Here is a 26,514-nt window from a genome sequence, read left to right as displayed (position 1 = left end):
AAAAACCAAACTAAAGGACTGAAAGTATATTTTTTTAAACTTTGAAATGTGTGAGAGAACTTGTATCAAACTCATGGCCTGGGGGCCAAATCCGGCCCTTTGGAGCATCCAATTCAGCCCACAGGAGAAAGTAAAAATGAGAGAAAACACATCATTTAATCATTGTGTAAATTAATCTCAATAATATTTGCAGAGCCACTGTTTTCCCGGTGCTTGTATTGCATGATTGCAGACATTTTTCATGTCAAACTGTGGAAAAAAAAACCTCAAAATTCCTACAAAATCCTTCAATTTTCCTCTTATTATGACATAATATTTCCCTTAATGAAATAGAAATTGATGTGAAGATCCTGTTGGAACTTTTATGATCTGATCTAAACAAAGATAATAATAATAAGTGTAAAGTGTTTTTTTTTTTATTCTTCTCCAAATATCAAATGTTTGATGCTTTATCTAAGTATTATTTACCCAATAAGAGAGGATGATTCTACGTTCACACATCATTTCCTCATAGTCGTCTATTTTCAGCTCCAGTGATGTTTGTCAGATGATGCGGCTCATGCTCATGCAAATGAAGTGATATGTTTGCCCTTGAGAGTCGGGCGTGAATATGAATTTCATCGTTTCTTCTGTCAACTCTGTCACAGCTGAGCAGCGCTGAGTAAAAAAAAAAATAGTTTGGACATTTGTTCAACGTCCATCCAGAATCAATGTTTTTCATTAACAGACCATGTATATTTAGAGAAGCTAATTGATCATTTCCACTCCGGTAAACTGTTGTTGGGTTTAGATACAGTAAGTGAGTAAGTGCTGGAGGAGGAGGTTATGGGTTTTTAGTAGGGCTGAACAATTTTGGAAAATAATCTAATTGCAATTTTTTTTCATCAATATTGCGATTTAGTGTCATTATTTTTTCAATGAACACAAGTAATAAATCATCAATCTGTTTCATAATGAACAATTTCAGATGTATTTAAACTTTAAATATATATATAATATACATTTTAAAGCACAGATTACAACAATAAAGCAAAAAATATGTGGCTTTATCTTTTCAACAGATCTAATGAAACATGTAAACATGTGGACTGCACTTTTTAAACACTGAACTTAACAGGACAGAACAAGACAAGACAAGAAAAATTTAAAAAAAAAAAATATATATATATATACAGTATATATCGCAGCCTTTGCGATCATTTGTTTACGATATCGCAATAATATCGCAAATGCAATTAATTGTTCGGCCTTAGTTTATGGCAGAGGTGACGAGTAATGAAGTACAAATACTTTGTTACTGTGCTTCAATAGTTTTTTCTGGTATTTTTGCTTGAATATATTTTATTTTGGTGACTTTTTACTTTTACTTCTTACATTTTAAAATAAATATCTGTACTTTCTACTCCTTACATTTGGAAAATGAGCTCGTTACTTTTAAGACCTTTGACGTTAGCCAGGTTCTTTGGTTTTATTCTTAACATTTTCAAGTTTTTAAAAATGATCAAATCAAAGCTCTGGGCATTTACACTTGTTTTTTCTCCTGACACATTTTATTCACAAACAGTTTTTAGAATGAGTGCTAAATTCACTTGTTTCCATGAACCAGTTTTCTATACGTTCTTTCAAATATTAAAGATATGGAATTTTCTGGTTTAAGAACTGTCTATTTATTGAAGAGACATTTGATTTACTTTTTACTTTCTTTTAGATTTCGTAGCATTATGTAAGTTACAGGTTAATTAAATTTTTCAGTTACAATTACATTTTCAGTTATCCGTGTTCAATTACAATTAAATTACGATTACAGTGACATAATTTCTCTCCAATTACAATTAAGTTATGATTATTTTTTATCCCCTGATTTTATCCCCTTAGAATTACATTCTCAATTACTAAAGTTCAATTACAATTCATCACAATTACTGAGTATGAAATCAATTACCCCATGAAACGTAACCTTCCTCTTGTATTAGCTTCCTGTTAGCATCTCTAATGATAACGGGTCAGTTTTGAACCGTGTCTTAAATCAAAGTTAAAAATACACAAAAAATATCATATATCATCTCATTTGTTTTCTATCCTAAATTTTGCATTAGATTAAATTGTAATTGACAGATTTTATTGAATTTTCATTCCAATACCAATTACAAAGTCAATTATTTAAACTCAATTATCATTAAATACCAACAGTTATTTTAAATTACAATTATAATCACACCATAGTTGTAATTATCAATTACACAATTACAATTATAATTGACCCCAACCCTGGTCCTAACCCAGACCTTCATCTGAACAAGCCACACTACAGAACTGCTGTCTCTTATAGGAGAAAAAGCCAAAAGTGTCACAGCTGTTTGTTAATAAATGTTTTGTATCAGCAAATTTAACCCAGAATTGTGTTTTTGGTCAGAATTTAATTGAATGAAAATGATAAAGATTTATATGATATTTATCCATTTACCAGTTTTGGTCCATATCACCCAGCTCTAGCAGGAAGATGGAACAAAAAGGAAAGAATGAGAGTAAAGAAATCATTTTTAATACCAAACCTCACAAATTTAACACTTTAAACATTTTAATATTTATATAAATGATGTTATTCATTCATTTTTTGGTCACCTTGTTTGTTTTTTTTTGTTTTTTTTTTTTTGCATCAGTTCCTTTGTCTGTCTTTTGTTGTCAGTGGGTGGTTGTAGAGGGTAGCTTGTTTCCATGGCAACCAAGTGAGCTAGAGCCTGATGAGCTTGGCTATACTGCAGCATCGTGTGTGTGTGTGTGTGTGTGTGTGTGTGTGTGTGTGTGTGTGTGTGTGTGTGTGTGTGTGTGTGTGTGTGTGTGTGTGTGTGTGTGTGTGTGTGTGTGTGTGTGTGTGTGTGTGTGTGTGTGTGTGTGTGTGTGTGTGTGTGTGTGTGTCATAATAATTTCAATATATTCAACCAGGTTCAGAGCTGGCATCCAAATAATGGTTAACAAACTAACATACAAGTCGGAGTTTACCCGAATTAGGGCTGTACATTGTCATTAATATGACGATACGATACGATATGCATGTCACAATGCGATTTATCCTGATATTAAACAGTACGATATACATCGCGAAGTACAAAATAGTATGAAATACAATTTATTAGGGGTGTCCCGATCTGATATTGATATCGGAAATCGGTCCGATGTCAGCCAGAAAACGAATATCGGATTTTACAGGACTGCGTCTAAAGTCTACGATATTATATATATTGGTTTTTTGGATTTATTTTTTCAACATCTTCAATTTGATTTTTTTAATATATTTTATTCAATCATAGAATTTTCTTATTGTAAAAGGTTAATCATTTGTAATCCATTGGTTTATAATAAATGGGTCTGTTTCTTTTAATAATCAAGCCTTTTCTAACATTCTAACATGACAATTTAAGTAATAAAGGTATGTATGATTCGTGCTGATATCGGATCGATAACGATATCAGCCAATACTCAAGGCGACAATATTGGTATCGCATCAAAAGTGAAAAAGTTGTATCGGGACATCCCTACAATTTATTTCATTTTTTAAAACTTGCGAGAACGAGTAAACAGTAAATAACTGTAATTCAAGAATTAATATGAAAAACAATCACATTAAAAAATAAATAAATAAAAAACTTTAGCTTCTACAACTGATTCTGATTCTTTTAAGTTCTTTAATTGTTTTTGAAAAAGTCACTACACACATCTATAAAAGTCTCCACTATGTTTTATGAAAACTGAGGAATGAGGTAGTTTAACAAGGTCTGATGGTGCGTTCACTGACACCTAGCGAATGGTCGTTTACGTGATATGCAGATGTTAGCACAATTAAATAGTTTTATTTTTTTGTTCAAAAACATGATTAAAAAAATCTTTTTCGACATTTTTTTGATCGATATGGTTATCGCGTGGTGAAATATAGCCGAAAATCTATTTTTTCTTACCGACGATGCATTAATATTTCAGATTTCCCAATAAAATTGTTTTTTTTTTTCATTTAAAAAACAAGATTCAAAATTGAGTTAGACTTTTTTGGGGGATCGATGTGAATATCGCGATATATATCGCCGAATCGGACAACCTTGACCACTGTCCCTAACATGCATAACTTGACAGTGGGTGGAACAGGCGCATCTGTAAAAAAAAAAATAATAATAATAATAATAATGCAAACACTAGGAGAACATGCAAACTCTACACAAAAAGGGATAACTCTGCTATAAAGAATATTAGAATATTAATTAGAGATTTCATATTGAAATTTCTTTTTTTATAAATACAAAACCATAAACAGTTATAGTTTGAAAATGGAAAAAAATTCAAATATACATAAATTTAAATAGTAATAATAATAATAAAGTCATAGAAAAATACATAGAAATAAGTGGGTTTTTTTGTTTGTTTGTTTTTTGCAATTCATAGTCATATTCAAACAAAAGCTATCCCTAACTCCGCCCATTAATCCCTTTCATGCTGTTTATGTTAAATCCAAACAATGTTTTCCCCCAAAGCTATGCACCATCAATGCAATTATTTATTTTTTTATTCCAGCAGATGGATTTTAGTTTTTAAATAATAATAATTATTATTATTATTATAATGTTACAGGTTCTCTCTATTGTGAAACTGCTTTGAGTGCGACTTAGCTCCAGCTTTATTTTGTCATTATTTTATGTGTCACGTCTCACTAATGACTGTGTCTGTGTTGCAGAACTCGCAGAAGAAAAGAGGAGCCCGACCCAACAACAAACCTGACAAGAAGCTCGTCCCACAGGTAACACACACACACGCACGCACACACACACACACACACACGCACGCACGCACGCACGTTCAAATGTGAAAATTCAACGAGAGCAGAAAATCAATAAGAGGAAAATGCTTTGTCAGCAACTTTAAGATGCACCGATGCACACAGAGAGTCTGAGTAGCTTTAACGTTAAATAGAAACAGAGGAGTGTGATAAAGTAGAGCGTAAAATAAGAACAGAAACAAGATAAAAATCAATGCACTTTTATAACCGTTATATACTGTATATATTTAGCTGTCAGTAGCAGTTAGATAGTGAAATATTGATGATCTCTACATATTCATAGTGAAGCTTCTTCTGGCAGCAGTTCCCTCCCTAAGATGTGTTTACATGTATACAAAACGCTGCCTAGGTTGAGACAAATATTGATCTTAAGCACTATTCGCTCGGGATTAGTTTTACTTAGGGACCACATGTAATAAATAAATGAACCCCTAACGTCTGCTTTTCATGTGGCGCATTCACACAGGATAACCCAAGCCTCAGATTTTGCTGAAATTTATAGACATCTCCCGGATATGATGTCAATGCGCTGCGTAAACCAAATTAACTCATTCAGTGCCAGCCATTGTCAGATTTTCTACCCCCCTCAGTGCCAGCCGTTTTTGAGCATTTTGACTGATTTTAAAGACCCACAGAATATTTTCTACTATGACTATCTGAAATCTGACACCAGATTCTGAAAGATTGAAGCCTCTACTTTCATAAAAAAAAACCCGTTCTTTTGTAATCAGCTGTTGAATAGAGCAAGTTTTACACAAATCTTCAGTTTCAGCGCAAAAAGCTGAGAAAAAAGCTGAAAAAAAACCGTGTCAGTGACTTTAAAGCTATTTTTTTTTCTTTAGTGACAACTCTAACATCTGAACATTGTTTCCTTATATAAAACATAAAAAAACAAAACACTGAGACCAGGCTTTTGATGGCAACATCAATCTGGGTCAGAGTTGAATGTCTTTCTTACTGTATTTTGGCATTCCTCCAACTTTCTCTCCCGTCAGTCTGCACGCACGTAACTTCCTCTTCCTCCCGACATACAGAGCGTCACTGCGTTCCCTGTATTTTTTTTAATGGTTTTATCTCACCATCGCCACATTATCCATGAGTTCCACACATGCTCTGGTCGAGTGTGCGCTGCTGGGAACGTCAACTCTTGTTTGTAGCGCCATTTTCTGTCTCATAAACACCTTTCCTCTCTCCCACTGAGCTCTGCTGAGCATGGATGATCTCACATCCAAAGGCGCGCTGCTACCACCTACATGTCACCTATTATTTTGCTATCTGGCTCACAGGCTGGAGGTGTTTTGGGGATTTGAAATGACGAGTTATCTCGTCAATGGCACTGAGTGAGTTAAAGAATATAAAAAACAGATTTTTTTTTTAATTAATTTAAAACTAGAAACAGGAAAACAAAAAAAAGAATTTGTGAATATCTGACAACTTTACCGAACAGTGTTACGGTCCATATAGTATCCAGATAAACTGGTGACTGGGGGACTTTTGCTCCCGGACATAAAAAGAAGCAACGCATAAGTCACATTACCTATGAATTGAAATGTTATTAATGCATAAATAAATCAAATCATAAAAATGGATGTTACGTAAAACATGTACATATGTGGAACCAGAGATGGTGTAATGAATCTACTGGTCCTCTTTGTTTCTTATGATCAATTTCCATGTGTGTTGACGGCTGCTGTTAGCGGTATTTATAAAGTGCAAAATAAACATTTTACTGCCCTCAAAAATCTGTAATTGTTTTTTCAAAAGTGTCAAACCATAGAAGTTCTAACATCTATTGTTCCTGCCCTCCATCTGAATTTAACGCTCTATATCTATATCTTTATACGGCTCTCGCGATGCAGAAATGTGAGTTACGTCACGTGAATCAACATAGCAGGCTCCGTCCACGCTGTCAGTGTGTGTAGTCAGTTGCGATAGCATCAGATCTCTTGACTTTGAGTAATAAAAAGCTCCCCCTGTAGTATGAGAAGAGTGGGGTGGGGGGCACAGTAGGTCAGTGGGGGGGCACAGCCCGCGAATGCCCCTCATGACGCCGACACTGCGTCATCATGCCAAAACTGCTCAATAAGGATTAATTTAGTTAAATCTTGTATTTTTCAATGGTTCATCTAATTTTGCAAGATTGTGCATGATTACACAATATGGTGCGCTACATGTTTGTTTACATCTTACAAACACTTGCTATACATTTGAACACCCATTTAAAAGGATAAATATGCTGTAAAAAAAAGTGTAATATTCCTATAAAACTTGTTGGTGAGGGTTTCATATACTGTAACTATTCCTGTTTCAGGAAGTTAACTCCAGGTTTTCTGTTTATCCATGATCACCGAAAATTAGAGGCCCTTCACATTGCTGTAATTACTGTAGATGAAAAATCTACGTTAGTGGATCTACATAAGTGTTTCATTTAACTTTACACAAAAATGATCCACCTTGACAAACTCTTGTTTATGAGTAACTTCGTACTCCAAACGCCAAATGTTCTGTTACTTAGTTATTAAAAGTCAAAGGAACATTTTGGGGCTAATTCCAACAGTTTCTATATCAACATTAAGTTTAATCCATTCTTATGATAAACGTGTCCTTGCTGCAGTCATTGATGGATAGGAAAGCAGCTATTTGTCATCTGGCAACATTACTGACACATTCATTAACTTTATAAGAACCTTTATGCATCACTACAGTGTGTTTTGAACCTAAAACTGCAGTTTTTCTGCTGCTTTGGTGCTTTGAACTTTAACTGAGTTCAGAGCAGCTTAAGGTTGTCTAGGGCCACACTTTTCTCTCCCACCCGCAGGTTGGAGGTCATCTCTGTTAGATGTTAAGTGAGTTTCTGCCTTGCAGCTCGTGGTTGTGTATTCTGTCTCTGTTGTCTTTGACCCTGTTCCACTGGGGATAAGGGTTCTTTTTATCTGTGTAAAAAAGGCCTTCACTCTTCTTAAAGTAAATGGATCAGTGCTTCCTTTATTCCTATTTCAGCCCCCTCCTCCACCAGTTTACATATCAAGCCTTAGTCACAATTAAAAGCCTCTTTTTCTCCTTCTGTATGACCACTTTTGCATCCAAACTCCACCCACGTCACTTAGAAACAACTTTTCCAACGATGCAGAGCGAGCGTGTTTCTAAAAAGGAAACGCCTCTAAATGACAGAACGTCATCCTGTTCATGATTACAGATCAAACAACAGAAGAGAAGAGCATGTTGTTTTGCCACCATATCTTCTTCTGGCTGTGAAAGTGAACCACACGCCATAAGTGGCTGTAAAAAGGGGATTAGAGACGCTTCTCAAACCGTAAAACAAGAAAACCTCTGAGGATTGAAGCACAAGTTCCCTTCAGGTTACCAGGGCACTGAGTTTAGATGGAGGACAAAGTCATACACTGGAAGGTTGTTTTTTTTGTTTTTTATAAAGGATAGTTTTAATGAAGTAATTTATGTGTCTTTAAAGGGATCCTACACGATCCACGGGATATTTTTTTTTTTTATACAAAATCAGAAAAGGTGGTTTGCTACCAAACAGCAGAGTAAAGGACCCTTAGGAGAGCTCTTCTTCTCTGCTTCATTGTCGACCACCAAACCACAGAGTTGGAACTGTCGCCTCCTGCGGTGATAGATTATACTTTGGGTCACAACCCTTTTTATCCTCATTTGGTCAACCAAAGAGGTTTACATCGACATCTTTAACTTTTGCTGATTATTTAGAACAACTAAAAGCAGCACAAGTTTGCATTTTGATCTAAAAAGCTGCTAAATGATCTAAAAAAAAGGTTGAATGCTTCACTCTAATAGAAAAAAATGGGATAATACATCAATTTTTATAGCACTTTTTTGGACACAAAGCGCTTTACAGAATCAAGGGGTTATTATTTCACTCCGCACTTAGTGGTGGTAAACTACTATTGTAGCCACAGCTGCCCTGGGGCAAATTGACAGAAGCAAGGCTGCCATAGTGCGCCATCGGCCCCTCCGACCGCCACTCACTCAAACACTACATTCACACTAGGCAATATGGGTGAAGTGCCTTGCCCAAGGACACAATAACAGATACCACTGCAGCGACTGGCACCCCACTGTGGCACCTGGAATTCTCAGTGGTCTCCTTCCAACTACTAACCAGGCCCAGACCTGCTTAGCTTCAGAGATCTAATGGGATCGGGCAATGACAGGCTTGTATGGGCACGATTCGGTCCCATTATTTAAGGATTAATAAAACAAATATGATGCAAAATAATGTGTTTTATTAGGCTTAGATCTTCTAATAAGGATATTTCAAAGAATTTAAGCCACATTTGTTAAAACAGTGGAAGACCCCTTTAAAGAAATACTAGCATAGCATTCTAAATGCTTATCATTGCCTAAATGGTTTCAAGCTAACCAGTGCATCAACTGGGTTTTGAATTCTAAAACCAGAGGTTGAGAATAAGCACTTATATTTGCTTTAGAGAGAAATAAATAATAGCAATTAATTTAAAATTGGGATTTTGAAAGTTTCAATATTTTAAAAATGGGATATTTTACCATTTACAAATTACGCCATCTTGAAATCACGTGAACGATAACACGGCCCCACTGCCTTTAAACATCCCATTGTTTTCTATTGGAGTGAAGCATTCAGCCTGATTTTTAGATCATTTAACAGATCTTTCAGTCAAAATAACTTGTTCTGCTTTTAGTTGCTCTAAATAATCAGGAAAAGTTAAAGATGTCGATGTAAACCTCTTTTGTTTATGGAAAAATGATCTAAGACCGCAGGGGGCGACAGCTTCAACTCTGCGGTTTAGTATTGGACAATGAAGCAGAGAAGACGAGCTCAGCTCACCACGCTCTGGTGGCTGAAGTTAGTGAGTAAATCACAGACGGTTGAAGGTCTCTCACCCAAAAGGACTTCTATCCTCTGGGTTTGTGCGTCTTCAAAAGATCATCTTATCTTCTTGTTGTGGCGGTTTTGAATGATGGTTACAGGTCAACTGTGGACACAGGGTTTATTTGGTGAAAAGGGTTTTTTGGGTTAGACTGGTCTGGGATTCAAAGGCTTCTGTGTCTGTCCAATGAATCTGTCGTTGTTCTGTGCTCTCAGGGTTTGTGTGTGCTGCTGATAGCGCTAAGCATAACAATGACAGAGTCTCTCAGAAGAGACGTTGGCAAATGTTGTCAGTGGTATATATAGTATCTGGCCTGCTTATGGCTGTTTGACCAGAACTTACCAGGAGAGATTCTATAATCATATATCACTTCAAATAAGTACATTTCAAAAATTTGAAGCCATATTTAAAAAAAAAAAAAAAAAAAAAAAAAAAAACAGTGTAGGATCCCTCTAAAAAGTTGACAAAACAAGATTCATTTTGGGAATTATTTGGGTAAAAGTCAACTTATTCCTCCTTCCTGTCATAAATCTGATAATTATTAATTCCACATATATACACGTATATCTGTTTGTCACCTCAACGCTCTCTTTCCGTTTCTCCTCGTCACCACAGGAGGACAGTTCAGACCTGAAGTGTCAGCTCCACTTTGCCAAAGAGGAATCCGCCCTGATGTGCAAGAAGCTGACCAAGCTGGTGAAGGACAGCGAGGCCATGAAGGAGGAGCTGGCTAAGTACAGATCTTTGTACGGAGACGTCAACGCCTCACTCACTGTGGAGGAGGTGAGCTCAACCACCATTTCATAAAAACTATTTAGCTGCTAAGATATTGATGAGATTGGGAATTCTACAGTGAAATGTGAGCGTAGAAAAAAAGGGGCTTTAAATGATTTGATCTGTGAAACGCTCAGTAAACAATATGAAGGTTGACAAATGAAAGGCAATTAGAAGGAGGTGAAATGAATCGATCACTAATCCATTCAGAGGGAGGAGCTGCCATTCACAATAACTGTTCCACTTTATCATACAAACACTCATTTAGTCTGATACTTATTTACAAAACAACTCCTTTTTTTAATTCTATCATTTGTTAGGGCAGTGTTTTTCAACATTAGGCTCTGGACCTCATGTGGGGTCGCCTGGAGTTTAAATTGGGTCGCTTAAAATTTCTGAAAAATAGATTTTTGAAATGTTTAAATTATTATTCTTTTTTTTTTTTTTTTTTTTTTTTTTTTTAAATTAAAACAACACACAATCTTAAACTCAACTCAAGTATTTTATTGTATATGTTCACTTAATCAAATATAAATCTAGTTAAACTAAAACAGAGTAAAAAAAAATAAATATCTGAGCCCGAACATGTCAATCACAAATTCTAGAAAAAATAATTAACGCTTTACTTGAAGTTTTATACATAAAGGCTGCCATTACGTTGTTACTATTGTGACATGACACCTGTCATTAGCATAAATAAGGTGTCATTTAGCCTGTCATTAAGTGTCATTTGTAACCTTAACCTTTACCTTATCCCTACCTAACCCCACTTGATCCCTCCACCTAACCCAGAAAATAGCTCTAAAGGTGTCATCATTTAGTGAACAACACTTAATGACACCTTATTCATGCTAATGACCAATAATGACAGTGTAAAATGAATGTTTAAAACCTCAAGTAAAGTGTTACCAAAAATGTCTTTGGGGTCGCCAGAAATTCTTGATATCGAAATGGGTTCACGATCCAAAAAAGTGTGGGTACCACTGTGTTTGGGCTGAAAGTGCACATAAGCCTGCAAACAGGACTCTGAATCTGATTCTGGTTCACCCAATTCTCCTCCTTTTCTCCTATTGTGTGATTCCTCAGGTTGCGGACTCCCCCCACACCCGTGAGGCAGAGATCAGGGTCCACCTGAAGCTGGTGGAGGAGGAGGCCAACCTCCTAAGTCGACGCATCGTGGAGCTGGAGGTGGAGAACAGAGGGCTACGAGCAGAAATGGACGACATGAAGGGACCTCAAGGTACACGATTCATAAAGGGGCAAAAATCGAACTGGCCCATTTGGAGCTGACTTTTTACAAAATGTGGAATAGGAAGGGAGGGAGGAAACTGAACTTCTTCCACTTTGGCCCTCTGAATGAGGCTAAAGGGATGTATATCGCTGTAGCAAAACCATTAGAAAGTGAATAGCCATTTTAAGGTTATCAAACACACTTAATGTTTGTTTCTTCTGTGTCTTCTTCACTCCTAGATGGTTCTCATGAAGTGTCTGGAGGTTTAGGTACAGGGCTGGGCGTCCCTGGGGGAGGCTTGGTGCTTGGGGGAGGAGCTTCCTCCGAAAACGTCATGGAGCTCCAGAGACACCTGCAGTTCGTGGAGGAGGAGGCGGAGCTTCTGAGACGGTCTCTGATTGAGATGGAGGAGCAGAACAAACTCCTGATGAATGAAATCAACCGCTACAAATCTGAACTCCCGCTGCCTACGTCTTTGCTTTCGTCCAACTCGCTGATGTCGCTGACTGACGGACTGCTCAACGACAGCCCCGTGCACTCCATCCAAGAAGGGGCGGTGCTTATCAGCACAAACACGCCCTCTCAGGAAGAAGAGCTGCGGCTGGCAGCGCTGCAGATCGGGGAACTGAGCGGGAAGGTGAAGAAGCTCCAGTACGAGAACAGAGTGCTTCTGTCTAATCTGCAGCGCTGTGACCTAGCGTCCTACCACGCACCTTCATCCTCCTCATCATCGTCATCTGTGAGACTCTCCCTGGAGACAGATGAAGAGGCTGGAGACTCAGCCGAGTGTCTGCCCACCAGGTACTTTAAATGTCATTAGGACAGGACCATCAAACAGTTTTATTCATAGTTCAATCAATAGCTTTAACACTTTCTCTGAAAAACACTGTTAGAAAATTCAAAGAAGGATTTATTCTTCACATTTTGCAGGAAAGCCAAGATGTTTTTGATTTCATATGTAATTCTTTATGGTTTAAAGCAGGGATTCTCAAAGTGTGTGGCGCGCCCCCCTGGTGGGTAATAGAGGTATGACAGGTGGGACACGACAAACAGGAGGAAACTTTCCTGCCAATCTTCTAAAAAGCCTTTATTCTATTGATAATAAAGTTAATTAACACTAAACAAAACACAAATAAAGTAATAATAAGAACCTAAAAATGTAGCAGAAATTAAGAGCGTTAAATTATTAGACTGCTTTATCTATGGACCGGGAACTAAATGTATTGTGGAACTAAAGTAATAGCTGACTTTAAAAATAATGTCTTTTTTTGTTTTCTTAAGATTTTTACACTTTTCTGTATTTTTGATTACAGCACTTTTGTTTTTTATGCAAGTTTAATTTAGTTTTTGAGTTGTGATTTATTCATGAAATGTGTTTCTTACTTTATGAAACATCATTCATTTCATTCGTGCACTGAATTTCTTTATTTGATTTCTGAAGCTTTTTGGCACAGATTGCAAACAATGTCTTGTTATTACCTGCCTTTTTAAATTAGTTTTTTATGCAGGTGATTATCGTAGTTTAGTTTTTGATTTATTATGAAACATGATGTTACTTGTTCCCTGTTAGTTCAATACATTTGAAAATGTGTTATTTGTCAGGATTGTTTTGGGGGAGCAATGGGTGCAGGTGGGGCTTGAAAGTTCACCTTCGTTCAAAGTGAAGAATACCCAAAAAAGTTTTAGAACCACTGGTTTAAAGGTGTGTAAATAAAGTTTTCCTGCACATTGTAACCGTTCCAGTGTTATTCAGAAAGCCACGTCCTGAGATTCCCTATTCCCTATTCTTTTTTTAGTTAAATTGTGTGTCAAAGTCATAACAAAGTGCCCTTACAATGTTCCCTGACAGCCCGCCCCAGCGCAGAGAGCCCGTAGGGGGAGAGAACGACATCCTCAACATCAAAGAACAGAAAAAGAAGATGGAGGACAATGCTGACTCGCCAAATTCCCTCAGTGGACGCCTGGAGCAGAGGAGCCAGGATGCCCTGCTCGCCATGAGAGACCAAGCTCGCCTGGTTTCCACGGCGATACAGCTCCTGACCTCCCCCGAATCCAACTGCCTCTCTCCCTCCCCATCCATCTATCACAAGGCAGCAGAGTCATGTGACCTGGAGAAAGCTCCGCCTCTCAGCCAGGTACGTTAAATAATGAGAATGAGAATAACAACAGCTCTCCAGTTTAGCCGTTCACTTTAACCCTTCTATTATGCTTGGGGTCAATTTAACCCCATTCTATGTTTACCATTCAAAAAAATTCAAGTTGACTTTATTCATACGGTGATATATTTGTAATGTGCTGAACATATTGCATTTATTAGTGTTCTTCTGGGGTCAATTGGAACCGAAAGTGTTTAAACTGCGTAAAACTTGTTTGTGTGTGTATGTGTGACCTACAACTCACATCTGCCAGAGTAGAACTGATATTCCCCACGCTGTGGAGGGCAGGGTATTCCCGCAAGGACATTGGTCATTTATGCAAACTAAGGGAAAAGTTTGCATGGCTGCCATTTATCCAAATAATTTGTCATCGTGATCTGTGTACAAAGGAAAAGGTTTACTGTCAGTGAGGTTTTGGAACAGCTCTTTCACAGTAAAAGTGATGTGGAGGAGAATGTGCCTGAGACAGAGGACTGTGTTGAGGAGGACCCTAAATTTCCAGCGGACAGAATCCCTTCCAAAAATGTTCTGTGAGAGTCATGAATGTGCAAATTACAAAATAATTAAATGAAAGATTTCCAAAATACAATAACTGAAAATGTTACCCCGTGGTGGTGCTGCAGGAAAGGTCAAAGGTCATATCATCATTACAACCAATAGGGTTCGTACTCTTGTGGTCATTAATGTTGTCACTAAATTTGAGAAGATTTGGATGGAAACTATTCAATCATTAGTGGAAATTCTGAGATTCTTAGTCCAGGCTTGGTGCTTTGTTTTATCAGTAATTGTTATTTGTTGTACAAGGACAGGGACACAAACTACCCTTTTTTGGCTAACTGGCTCATTTACTGCATGTCTGTTTATTAATGTGCATTCATTGTCCCTTTTAAATAATCAATACATTCAAAGGTAAATTCATTCTAATTTAAAGGTTTGGCCTGATGGTGGCGCTAGAGAACAGGTCAAGGTTTCATTATCAAGGGGTTATTTATGTATTCAACCAATGAACAAACTTGGTCAACAAATTTCTGAAAATCATTTTCTGGAGGCAAATATTCCCGGGGTCAGATTTGACCCGAAGGTAAAATGTGTTTGAGGATAATAAGAGGGTTCATTGTTCTTGTTATTAACTCAAAATACAGGAAATCAACCAATTGTAATTTGGTTGGATCACAAGATGATCTTCTCTTCTATTGGTTAATCTTTTTAATGTGGCCCCTCCCCCACAGATCTCTGAGCTGTCTGACCTGGCTGATCGTCCTCTGGTTGGCGCTCTGACCAGCAGACTTCAGGCTCTGCACAGTCAGCTGCAGGTGTTTGTGGAGCAGGTGGACTGCCTGAGTAAAAACCCAACATGTGTGAGAGCCTCTCAGGCTGATGGAGCGCTAACATCCACCAGGCTGGAGGAGAAGGTAACAGATGGGAAACACTCTCATCTTATCCATTCTTTGGTCATTTTCACTTTTTATTCCTTTATTTTCAATCTTTGTTTTTTCAAGCTCTTTTTTTCTACTTTATTTCTCAGCCATTTTCAGTTTCTTTCTCAGTGCCTAACAACTACAACTACTACTATTACTACTACTACTACTACTACTACTGCTACTACTATTACTACTATTACTACTACTACTATTACTACTAATACAACTACTACTACTACTACTACTACTACTACTACTACTACTATTACTACTATTACTACTACTACTACTACTACTATTACTACTACTACTATTACTACTACTACTATTACTACTATTACTATTACTACTATTACTACAACTACTACTACTACTACTGCTACTCCTACTACTACTACTACTACTAATACTACTACTACTACTATTACTACTACTACTACTATTACTACTATTACTACTACTACTACTACTACTATTACTACTATTACTACTACTACTACTACGACTGCTACTCCTACTACTACTACTACTAATACTACTATTACTACTACTACTATTACTATTACTACTATTACTACTATTACTACTACTACTACTATTACTACTATTACTACGACTGCTACTCCTACTATTACTACTATTACTACGACTGCTACTCCTACTATTACTACTACTACTACTATTACTACTATTACTACTATTACTACTACTACTACTACTATTACTACTATTACTACTACTACTACTACTACTACTGCTACTCCTACTACTACTACTACTAATACTACTATTACTACTACTACTATTACTACTACTACTACTACTATTACTACTATTACTACTACTACTACGACTGCTACTCCTACTATTACTACTACTACTACTATTACTACTACTACTACTATTACTACTACTACTACTACTACTACTACTATTATTACTACTACTATTACTACTACTACTACTATTACTACTATTACTATTACTATTACTACTATTACTATTACTACTACTATTACTATTACTATTACTGCTACTGCTACTGCTACTACTACTACTACTACTACTATTACTACTACTATTACTACTACTATTACTACTACTATTACTATTACTACTACTATTACTACTACTATTACTACTACATTACTACTACTATTACTACTACTATTACAACTACTACTATTACTACTACTTTGGCTGATCAATACTCCCAATCTCATTTTACCTGCTGCTTAAGTTTCTCTTCAAGCTGAAATGATTTACAAAACTCGCCTTAAATCTGACAAACCTACAGATTAAAAATCACACTTTTTTTGTTTGCAACTAGAGCTGGGCGATATATCGAAATTCAAGATATCAAGTTTTCTCTTTTGGCACCTATATCGATAAATATATATTTATTTTTTTTATCGCTTGTTTTGTATTAAACCACTTATTTTAGGAATCGCTGCTTTCACTAGAACAGCATGAAAAGCACAGTTAGATGATTTCCTTCCCCTAAACATCCACACTACAGAACTCACTCACACGTGCTGTCCCTTAGAGGAGAAAAAGCCAAAAGTGTCACATATTGTGCAGCTGTTTGTTAATAAATGTGCCTGTGTGGCATTTTGCATCATTTAACCCAGAATTGTCTTTCAGGTCAGACTTTATTTGATTTAAAACGATCAATATTTATATTGTATTTATCGCCATTTTAAGAAGAAATATTGAGATATGAGTTATGGTCCATATTGCCCAGCCCTATTTGTAACCCAAAATAATAAAATGATTGTAGGAATAAAGTGAGCAATGCATTTGACACACATTATAATAAGTGGTTTAGAATGATCCTTGTGTTTAACAAAACCATTCTTGTCAGATTTGAGCTGCTGCAGTAAATGTGTCCACGTGAAGCCGTTCACTCCCCTGCATGATGTTAAACTGTCCCCGTGTGAATGCACAAGCTGTTTAGGGTCTCAAATGGAGCCTTTTCATTGGCAGGCACACAGTGCTCTACTCTCAATTTATCGGTTATCACTCTTTCACACTTAGTGTACACTCATATTGGCCACAGTTACATGATGTTTTTTCATTCAGAATGAATTATTCCAAATTAAATAATTCGGAATTCAAGTATTCTGCTTCCTGTTTACATGGAAATTGTAATTCGGAATTGAGGTTTACATTGAAACCTGTTTATTTAATTCTGCTTGAGGTCTTGTTTTCTCTATCATTTTTCTGTTGTCGTGTGGGCCGAATCTGATGTTCTAAATGGTTGGATTTGGGCCCCTGGGCCTTGAGTTTAACACGTGTGCTGGAAATGGAGGTAGAGCAGCCGCTGCATTAACCGCTAGCTTAAAACCCAGACCTAAAACGGAATTGAATAAAGGCGATTAAACATGTTTTCCATGTAAAACTCAATTTGGAACTACTATTTCCATTTAAACACGAAGCAGAACACATTAATTCAGAATAAATTCTTTGGGAATAATTCCTTTAGAATTAAAAAGCATCATGTGACTGTGGTCGAGTCATATTTAGACTAGCTTATATTTCTATAAATAAATGAATTAGGTTCATTTCTTTGTCTGTTTTATCTACACAGATTACCACACGTATCTAGTGCATAACGGCTCCATTAGAGGGTAACTGTGATCCCAACACCCCTCAGACCTCTCCTTCCCTTTCCCTTCTTTCTCTCTGCATGGGCACCATGTTGAACCCCCCGACTCCTAACGCTTCACATGTCCTCATTTTTACACTTTTCCTATTCTTTGACTTCTCCTTGAATGCCTCACATTCCCTGTTTTCCTTCTCCTCACTCATCTGCTTCACATCCCTGCTTCCTCTTCCTCTTCCTCCTCCACTTCCTCATTGCCCTTCACTCTGACCTTTAATCCTAACTGTCTTCCTCCTCCTCCTCTTCTTAATTCCCTTTTCTCGTCTCCCGTTGCTGCCTTTACGCTGCATCTCTTCTGTCCTCTTCTATTTCCTCACCAGCCGTTCATTCTTCCCTCCATCCTCCTTTTCTTTCTCTTCTCCACCCTTTCATTCTCATCTCTGACCAAGCTGTTCTTCCTCTACATCCTTTTCTTTGTCTTATGAGGCACACAACAACTCATCATTTACTGTAAATTGTTTTCTTTTTGTTTGTTTTTTTCCTCTCATTTTGTCTTATGAATGTATGCCATTTTGTTTGTTTTTCAAAAATCATTTTCCCCCCCAAATTCTCCTCCCTCATCTCCCTTTCCTCTGTGATTCTTGTCTTCTTTTGTTTCTGTTTTTTCTTCTTCATTAAATTGCCCATGCATGCATGCAGCAGCAGCCTGATTCTAGGGACCAATCAATGCCTGGCGTGAATGATGAATTTGAAGCGAACAGCCAATCAGACGCCAAGCAGGAATCCAACCTGCAGGAACAGGAGAAGAAGGAGTCAGATGATGGAGAGGTTAGTGGAAATACTGCATCATTAAAATCTATTCTGATCATCCCGACACTGCAATACTCTGGTAACACTTTATAATAACTATCTATTATAAGTATAGATCATTAATAAGCTGTTAGTTATTGAGTTAAATATAAAATTGCTTAATGAATATTTGCTAACAGTTTGTTAAGGATTTATAACTGTGTCTCTTATAGTCAATAGATAAATTACAAGCTGTTCGTTAATTTATAAATCACATGTTAACTGTGTGTTAATGACTTATAACAGTGGTTCTCAAACTTTTTTTGGCTCTAGTACCCCCTTTGTTTGACTACAACATTAGAACCTTCTAATCATGATCATTTCTATCATCATTTTATGTGTTTTTTGTGTGTGTTTTTGGCGTCATTTTGTTGTTTTTTGTCTGTTCTTTTTATTATTCAGTATATTTTACTCTTAATAGAGTCCAAAGGAACCTATTATTTTTGCTTTTATTATTATACCATTATGCGTTTGGACGCCTGAGAATGTCCAAAGTCTCACCAAAATGTAAATGCACCTCAGGCCTGCTGAAAAGTATGATAACTTGGTGCAAAGAAAAAAAACAGGTAAAATAATGCACGCACAGCGCACACTATAGATGCAAGAAATGCAACAGAACTGCACGACGGGCAGGTTTGACCAATATGTACGAAATTTGTCACATATATTGTTGACCCCAGGATGAGCAAAAAGTTACATTATGACCCTTCCCAAAACCAAACAGGAAGTCAGCCATCTTGGGTCAAAATTCAAAAATGGCGAAACGCATCTGATTCGCTTCAAACTCGGCCAGAACACTTAGGACCCACTGAGGATTAAAAATCATCAAAGGTATTTGCATATCTCTAACGGTGTGGTCGTGGTGCCACCGCAAAGTTGCAATGCTGTTTTCCGTTAGCACACCACAATTTCAAAATCCCCATAATTCTGACACACAAAGTTCGATCAGCCTCAAATTTCACACAAATGTTATTTTTCCAAGCCTATTCATGACTTCATTGAAACACTTCCCATCATTCCTTGCATTTTCGACTGGCGCCTGTTACGGTTGTTCACTGTTAGCAACATTAGCATGCCATAATAGAAAAATCTATATAACTCTCATATTCAGTGTTCAAATTGCTTCATATTTGATACGTTGACAGTATTTTCATATAGAAACTTTTGTACAGAATATATTTTCTTTTTTTTTTTAACAACAAAAAACAAGATAAACACATACTGTATAATTTACAGACAATTAAAGCCTTAAAGTCACTGTATTATGACAAAAATCTCTGTTAGACCAGAGATGCTGCGGTGAACAATAATCATGCACCAAGTAATTGCTTTTAATAAGCAGCCGATAAACATAGAGTGGCTCCACCATTAAAACCACGTGTGGGATTAAAACATATAAGATAATTGGTGTTACTTTTAACAGTTATTGTTACAAAAGTGGTTCTTAAATAGGTGAGTTTATTGTAGTGTTGTGATTAACTTTGTGTGAAGACAGTAAGCAGGACTTTTCCGTCGTATGTTTGTAGAAATGTTTTTATTTCTAAACAATGTAATAAACTCCCTCGTGCTTGTTCATTTGCTATTATCACTGAGTGGTTTTGCGCTAAAGGTTAGGGAAGTGTTTAGTGAATAAAGGTGGAGGTTGTGAGTGAGTGGGTGGGTGGTGCTCCCAGTGGAGGGTGAAACAGGACACTAATGGTACAGTGGGTGGGTCGATGGGTCGGTCACTCAGCTGACAAATTGCATGTGTGTGTGCATGTGTGTGCATGTGCATAGTGTTGGAGGTTAAGGTCCTAAAGTCACTGTAAAGTATGATGACACGTTTGAGTATTTCTGCCTTAGTATTCATCACCAACACACAGGGTTGGGGTCAATTATAAGTGTAATCGCATGATGGATAATTAATTAATTGTAATTGAAAAAAAATCTGTTGCTGTTGTAATTAGGGGTGTCCCAATCCGATATCGGTTATCGGTCAGATATTAGCCTGAAAACGAATATCGGATCCAAATTTCCAGATTTTCCATTTTTTTTAAAATTGTTTTTTTATTTATTTTATTCAATTGTAGAATACTGTAGATATTATGTTAAAGGTTAAAAATTATGTAACACATTGGTTAATAATAAATGGGTCAGTTTTTCTCATACCTACTGTTGCTGACTATTGTTTTCTGTTTGAGTAACGTGACATGATCAAACCTTTTTTAACATCTCACATAAAATAACTATTTTATTTTTATTATTATTAAAGAAAAGAGAGAGAGAAAAAAAAAAGTATGTATGATTCATGCTGATTTCGGATCAATATCGGCCGATACGCAAGGCTGCAATATTGGTATAATATTCTAAATGAAAAAGTTGTATCGGGACATCCTTATTTGTAATCATGAATTAATTGTACTTAAGTTTCGATAATTGACTTGAATTGAATTGTAATTGTAATTGACTAGAACATTTTATAAAAACTGTCAATTATAATTTAATTTAACTCAAAACTGTGGAACCACGTTACAGTTCTGTATCTTACACATTAACAATCAATAAAATATGTTTCATGTAAACTTTTCCTGCTTCCTGTCAGTTCTCTTTAGGGTCATTTTACCATTTAAATCTAAAAGCACTGACAGAAAAATATTAATACCAATATTTTGATTGATTGGGAAGTTTAACAAAATAACCAAGAGATGGAAAACTAATCAGATGATGGATAATATTTTTTAGTGTATTTTACAACTGATTTAAGACATGGATCAAACTGACCCTTTAATATGAGATGCTAACACACGAGGAAGGTTATGTTTTATGAGGTTATTGTAATTTAAATTGTAATTGGAAAAATATGCCAGTAATCATAATGGAGTTGTAATTAAACATGGTTAATTGAAGACATTATACACATTATCAGGAATGTTCACTGAAAAATCACAATAAACGTGATGAAGGGAACTGAACTTTTCACTTCAGCTGAAAATGAGTTTCTTTGTTCTAAGAAAACATGCTGATTCCTGTTGTTTGATGTTTCTGTGCTTCTGCCAACAGTTTTTATTTGTTGTGTGTGTGTGTTTACCGTACATCAATTACAGCAACTAAATCTCTGCCTGTTTTTTCCTCCAGTTCGTTCCATCTGTGGAAGTCCATGCACAGCTATCAGGAGCAGAGGAGGTGAAAGCAGAAGCACAAGAGAAGAAGAATCACAAAGACTTTGCTTACAAACTCACACAGGTCAGAAAATGATTAGGACTTTAGATAATTCCTGCTTTATGTAACACATAGACATTGTTTTTAAGTAATGAAGACCAGATTAACAAGACACAACCTATGATCACAAGGCGAATGCGTGATGGCAAAAATGAAAACTTTATCTGGATTGGTTGACAAGTTTGTTCTTTTTACTAATTAACCCATTCAGTGCCAGCCATTATCAAATTTTCTACCCCCCTCAGTGCCAGCCATTTTTGAGCATTTTGACTGATTTTAAAGACCCACAGAATATTTTCTACTATGACTATCTGACTATATGGCCCTGTTAGTTGATGGTTTTATCTCACGATCACAACAGTATCCATAATCCACTCAGGTCCACATATGTTCTGTGTTAGTATGTGGAGCTGTGAGCTGCTGGATACGTCACAATATCACTCTGTAGCGCCATAATTTCCCTTCTTTTCCTGCTTCTCCTGCTTTGCTGGGTAGCTCAGTGGCTAATCTCTCATCTAAAGGTGCACTGCTGCCATCTTCAGGACACAGTTTGTCACTAAACAACACCCCACAGCTTAGATATTGAGATGAGGGACCTCCGCCAGGGTGTTTTCTAGTAATCCCCGTGAAAAAATGCAAATGAAGAGTTATCTCGTCAATGGCACTGAGCGTTTGGATTTGAAATGACGACATATCTCGTCAATGGCACTGAGTGAGTTAAATTGAAAGTAATAATGCAGGAAAAACAGTAGACTGACCGTGACCTTAAATATGACCTTGTGCAAAGGTCAAGGTCACACATTGGAAGGAAATGGTGTTCAATGGTACCAATCTGAGCACTGTATCTCAATTTGTGGCCAAGTTATAGAGAAAAAAGCATTTTTTTTTTTGTTTTTGTTTTGGCTGAGCATCGTCATCCTGAGAACGTTGAGGTCTCACTTTGTTGACGCGACCTTGACATTTTGGCTCCAAAAAAGGTTGACTGCACATCCTTCACATTGCCCCTATGAGATGACATATGTCATTAGTGCTGCATTAATAGCCTCGGAGGAGTTCCACGACAAAGGAGATATGGAAGAACTACAAGAACAATTTGTAGCACAGATGTGGGATCAGCACCTTTACCTTTCAAAAACGCCATTGGTTTGATACCCGAGTAAAGTTACTCTATTTTCCTCTTGCCTTGAAAATCAGGCAGATCGATCTGATATGTGTCAAACTCATGGCCCGGGGGCCAAATTTGGCTCTCGGAGCATCCAATTGGGCCAGCAGTAGAAAGTAAAAATGACAGAGAAAACCTGAATCATTGTGTAAATAAAACTCAACAATATTTACAGGTGCTCACAGTTTTCCCACTGCTTGTATTGTATGATTGCAGTTATTTTTAATGTTAAACTGTTGGAAAAACTCAACATTCCTACAAAATCCTTTAATTTTCCTCAAATTATTGCATAATATTTTCCTTAATTTAATTCAAATGGGAGATCATGTTGGTTTCTTACATATTTAGTATTTTATGTATACATACATACTTTGAGTTTGACGTCCCTGATCAATGACATCATGTGGTTTTTTCCACTTTTTTGCGTCCCAGCTTCAGGACGAGCACCAGAAAGTTCTGCTGAGACGAGACTTCCAGCTGCAGAGTTTAGGACTCCAGGTTCGTCTTCAGCAGAGGATGTGGAGTCAGGAGAGGACTCTGTTGGTCCAGGAGTCTCAGCACCTCAAGCAGTCGCTGCTACTGCTTAGCCTCAAACTACGATGCTTCCTCAAACAGTGGAGACTGGGCTGCAGGAAGGACACAGAGTGGAAGGACGTGTTGGAGGTAGGAGGGAAAGCACTCCTACAAAATAAAACTACAAAACAGTTTTTAATGCCATTTCAGTTATGTAGAATGTTGTTTTCTAGTGAAAAAGCAAAAGTTTTGTAGTGTTTTGTCTGTCTGTTCACAAGGCTACGGCATTTGGTGTTTGAAAACTGAACTTTTTAAAAACAGGCTCCAGAGTGGAGGTTTTTGGAAACAATTTTATCTCCGTCTCCGTTTAAAAAAAATTTAACGAATTGAACAGATACTCTGTGTCACAGCACATGTTCACTGCTGCTGCAGAGCATCAGAGTGAGGAACACTGTTGGTGTGTCTCACTCTTTGGAATTTAACTGAATTCCTCCAACAAAGTGTTGATTTACTTCATCGTCACTTGGATCAGTGGAGACATAGTTCATGACTAGAGCAGATTCTGACCACAATCACAGGACGACACTAATACTGAGAGCTGGTTGATCAAACCCGGGGTCGTGCGTAATTTCTATCCTTTTTTAACACACTCTGGTTGGACTCGAGTCAGACGGTCAGGTGATGTTTTTGGATTAGCGCGAGAAAGACGCACAGATGTTTGCTGAGGAGGTGAATAGATGAATGTCCTCTGATACTTGAATAAATGTTATAAAATGCATAAATACCTCCTTCTTGACACGTTGTGTTGCTGTGTGTGTCACATATGTAGAGAGCAGGTTGCTGAGTTGTGTGTGTTACAGTATTAACGTACGTATCTGAGTTATTTAAGAAACTTGCCTACGTGTGCACGCTGTGCACGGATGGGAATAGTGTCAACAACAATGGGTTCAGGATTAAAGAGAGATGAGCTTTATTTGGGTTCAGGTCGTATTCTAACGGCTACGAGCTGGGTCTGATTAAAGCTAGCCTCTTACTCGTGTTTGGCAGAACTGTCTCTGCGTATGCACTGATTTTGGTTCATTGCAAAACCACACCCCCATCTATTGGCCTGGCGTGTTTACTACATCATTTTCATGCTTCTGGTGGTCTCATGTAATTCGTTTACATGAGACCACCAGAAGCATAAAAATGTTGAAATTGTGAATGCAGAACCTTTCTTTTTGTTAGAAAGTAATCAGAAAGTCTTTTTATTGTAAACTGTAAAACGATGTCCTCTGATTGGCACTTAGATGAACAGCTTAAAGGACCTATACCTGTTATTGGAGGAAGAGACCCTGCCTAGCCCCACCCACCAGACTGACAAGAGGAACTCTGCAGATGAACAGCTTGTCAGCTCAATAATAAAGGTGTGACACACACACACACACACACACACACACACACACTAGCACATGTATGACCTGGTTCTTCCTCCCTGTAGCCCAGCGCTGTGAGCAGCACTCTGGCTGACCTGAAGGTGGCCCTGAGGGATCTGAGCAGTGAGCTACGTCAGGAGAGGCAGGGCTCACAGGAACTCACTCAGCAGTTTGCCAAGGCCAAGGCATCATGGGAAGTGGAGAGGACAGAGCTACAGAGTCTGATCACGCAGGTACAGGAACAAAGACACTGTTCTGTTGAATAACTTGGGTTGAGGACAGTTTCTCAAACCATTACATATGTGAATCCATGGTTAGAGCTCACCAGGGGGTCTATAGAGCGCGATAATAGGCTATTAAAGGATGTCCATCCGTCAAATCATCTCCTTATGAATCCAGGTTGTTTTATTTCTTCTGCTTCTCTTTCAGTGGTTAATAATCATTCTAATGGGTTCTCCTCTGCTCCTTTATTGTTCCTCTGTCTGTCTAACATTAAAGTGGGCCAGTAATAGAGTTAATTAACACAGCCTGCAGGTTAACGCTCCATAATTGAGACAAAGAGCAGTCGAGGAAAAACAAAGGATACAGTGAGCACTGTTAAAATTAGAATAGCTTTTTTAGGTATTCTCTTCTTTTATTGTTCTTCTGCAGCATTACATCTTCATTTATACACCCTTTGTGTATCATACATATTCAAACATGTTTATTTTTGTGGCTGGAAAAAATACTTTTTTATCATATATTTTAAAACATCAGTGCTCCCCTCAGAACTAATATTTCATTATTTTTCTCTTCTATGAAGCCAAAAACTAACTGAAGTAGGACTTAGGACAACATATTACCACTATCTAGATCAGGAGTGCTCTACTCCTTCCTGGGGGGGGGCTCCTATTCTGAAAATGCCATGCTGATTCTGTTCTTTTAAATGTGTCATCACGTAGCGCTGCAGAAAATCTTCTCTACAATCCCACCGCGGGGGCAGCTCATGCTAACAAACTCAGCTAAAACTGTAGCCAACCCTCATTCAGAACAAAAGACCACAGCGCACACACACCAGGCCATTATGTTCAAAGAGGGAAAAGTTGACAACTCTGCAAACACTGCATTTTTCAGTCCTATGCTTCACAAAATAAACACAGAGCTCTATAACAAGAGCCTACATTAAACTACAGGCCACTCATTTACAGGTCGAGTATGTTACAAACCAAAACATCACAAAGTCAGAAAATACACAGCAGCAATGATGATAAATTGTGTTTCTTATCAAAAGTTACTCCAATGTGCATAAAACTCCATATTTTGATCAATCCAAATCATGCAGTCAGACAGATACCACCATTACACACAGCTGAGCATTTCTCAGGCGACAAATCCGTCCAATGAGCGCACAGTGCTCATGCGTAAAATGGCAGGTCCCTCCTTTATCCAGCTCTGATTGGCCAGGGCTAAAGCCTGGTCTCATTGTGTTTGATATCAACAGTTTCT

At 37.3% G+C, this 26,514-nt stretch overlaps 1 protein-coding gene across 3 annotated transcripts in view; it reads left to right on the top strand.

Annotated features, from left to right (window-relative positions):
* mtcl2 (microtubule crosslinking factor 2) overlaps positions 1-26,514 on the top strand; it is a 120,678-nt gene that overhangs the window by 76,580 nt on the left and 17,584 nt on the right. For 2 of the 3 annotated variants that reach the window (XM_028452691.1, XM_028452693.1), the window contains exons 5-15: positions 4,721-4,783; positions 10,321-10,488; positions 11,566-11,719; positions 11,950-12,511; positions 13,560-13,845; positions 15,096-15,278; positions 18,592-18,720; positions 21,856-21,963; positions 23,534-23,764; positions 24,904-25,020; positions 25,095-25,262. In XM_028452691.1, coding sequence (XP_028308492.1) covers positions 4,721-4,783; positions 10,321-10,488; positions 11,566-11,719; positions 11,950-12,511; positions 13,560-13,845; positions 15,096-15,278; positions 18,592-18,720; positions 21,856-21,963; positions 23,534-23,764; positions 24,904-25,020; positions 25,095-25,262 — 2,169 coding nt within the window. The remainder of the gene's footprint in view (positions 1-4,720; positions 4,784-10,320; positions 10,489-11,565; positions 11,720-11,949; positions 12,512-13,559; positions 13,846-15,095; positions 15,279-18,591; positions 18,721-21,855; positions 21,964-23,533; positions 23,765-24,903; positions 25,021-25,094; positions 25,263-26,514) is intronic. The other variant, XM_028452694.1, reaches the window with a different exon arrangement.

This window comes from Gouania willdenowi, chromosome 7 (assembly GCF_900634775.1).
Source record: "Gouania willdenowi chromosome 7, fGouWil2.1, whole genome shotgun sequence".
Classification (NCBI taxonomy): Eukaryota; Metazoa; Chordata; class Actinopteri; order Blenniiformes; family Gobiesocidae; genus Gouania; species Gouania willdenowi.
The sequence above is the reverse complement of the archived record's forward strand: the minus strand, read 5'-3'. Positions and strand labels throughout refer to the sequence as shown.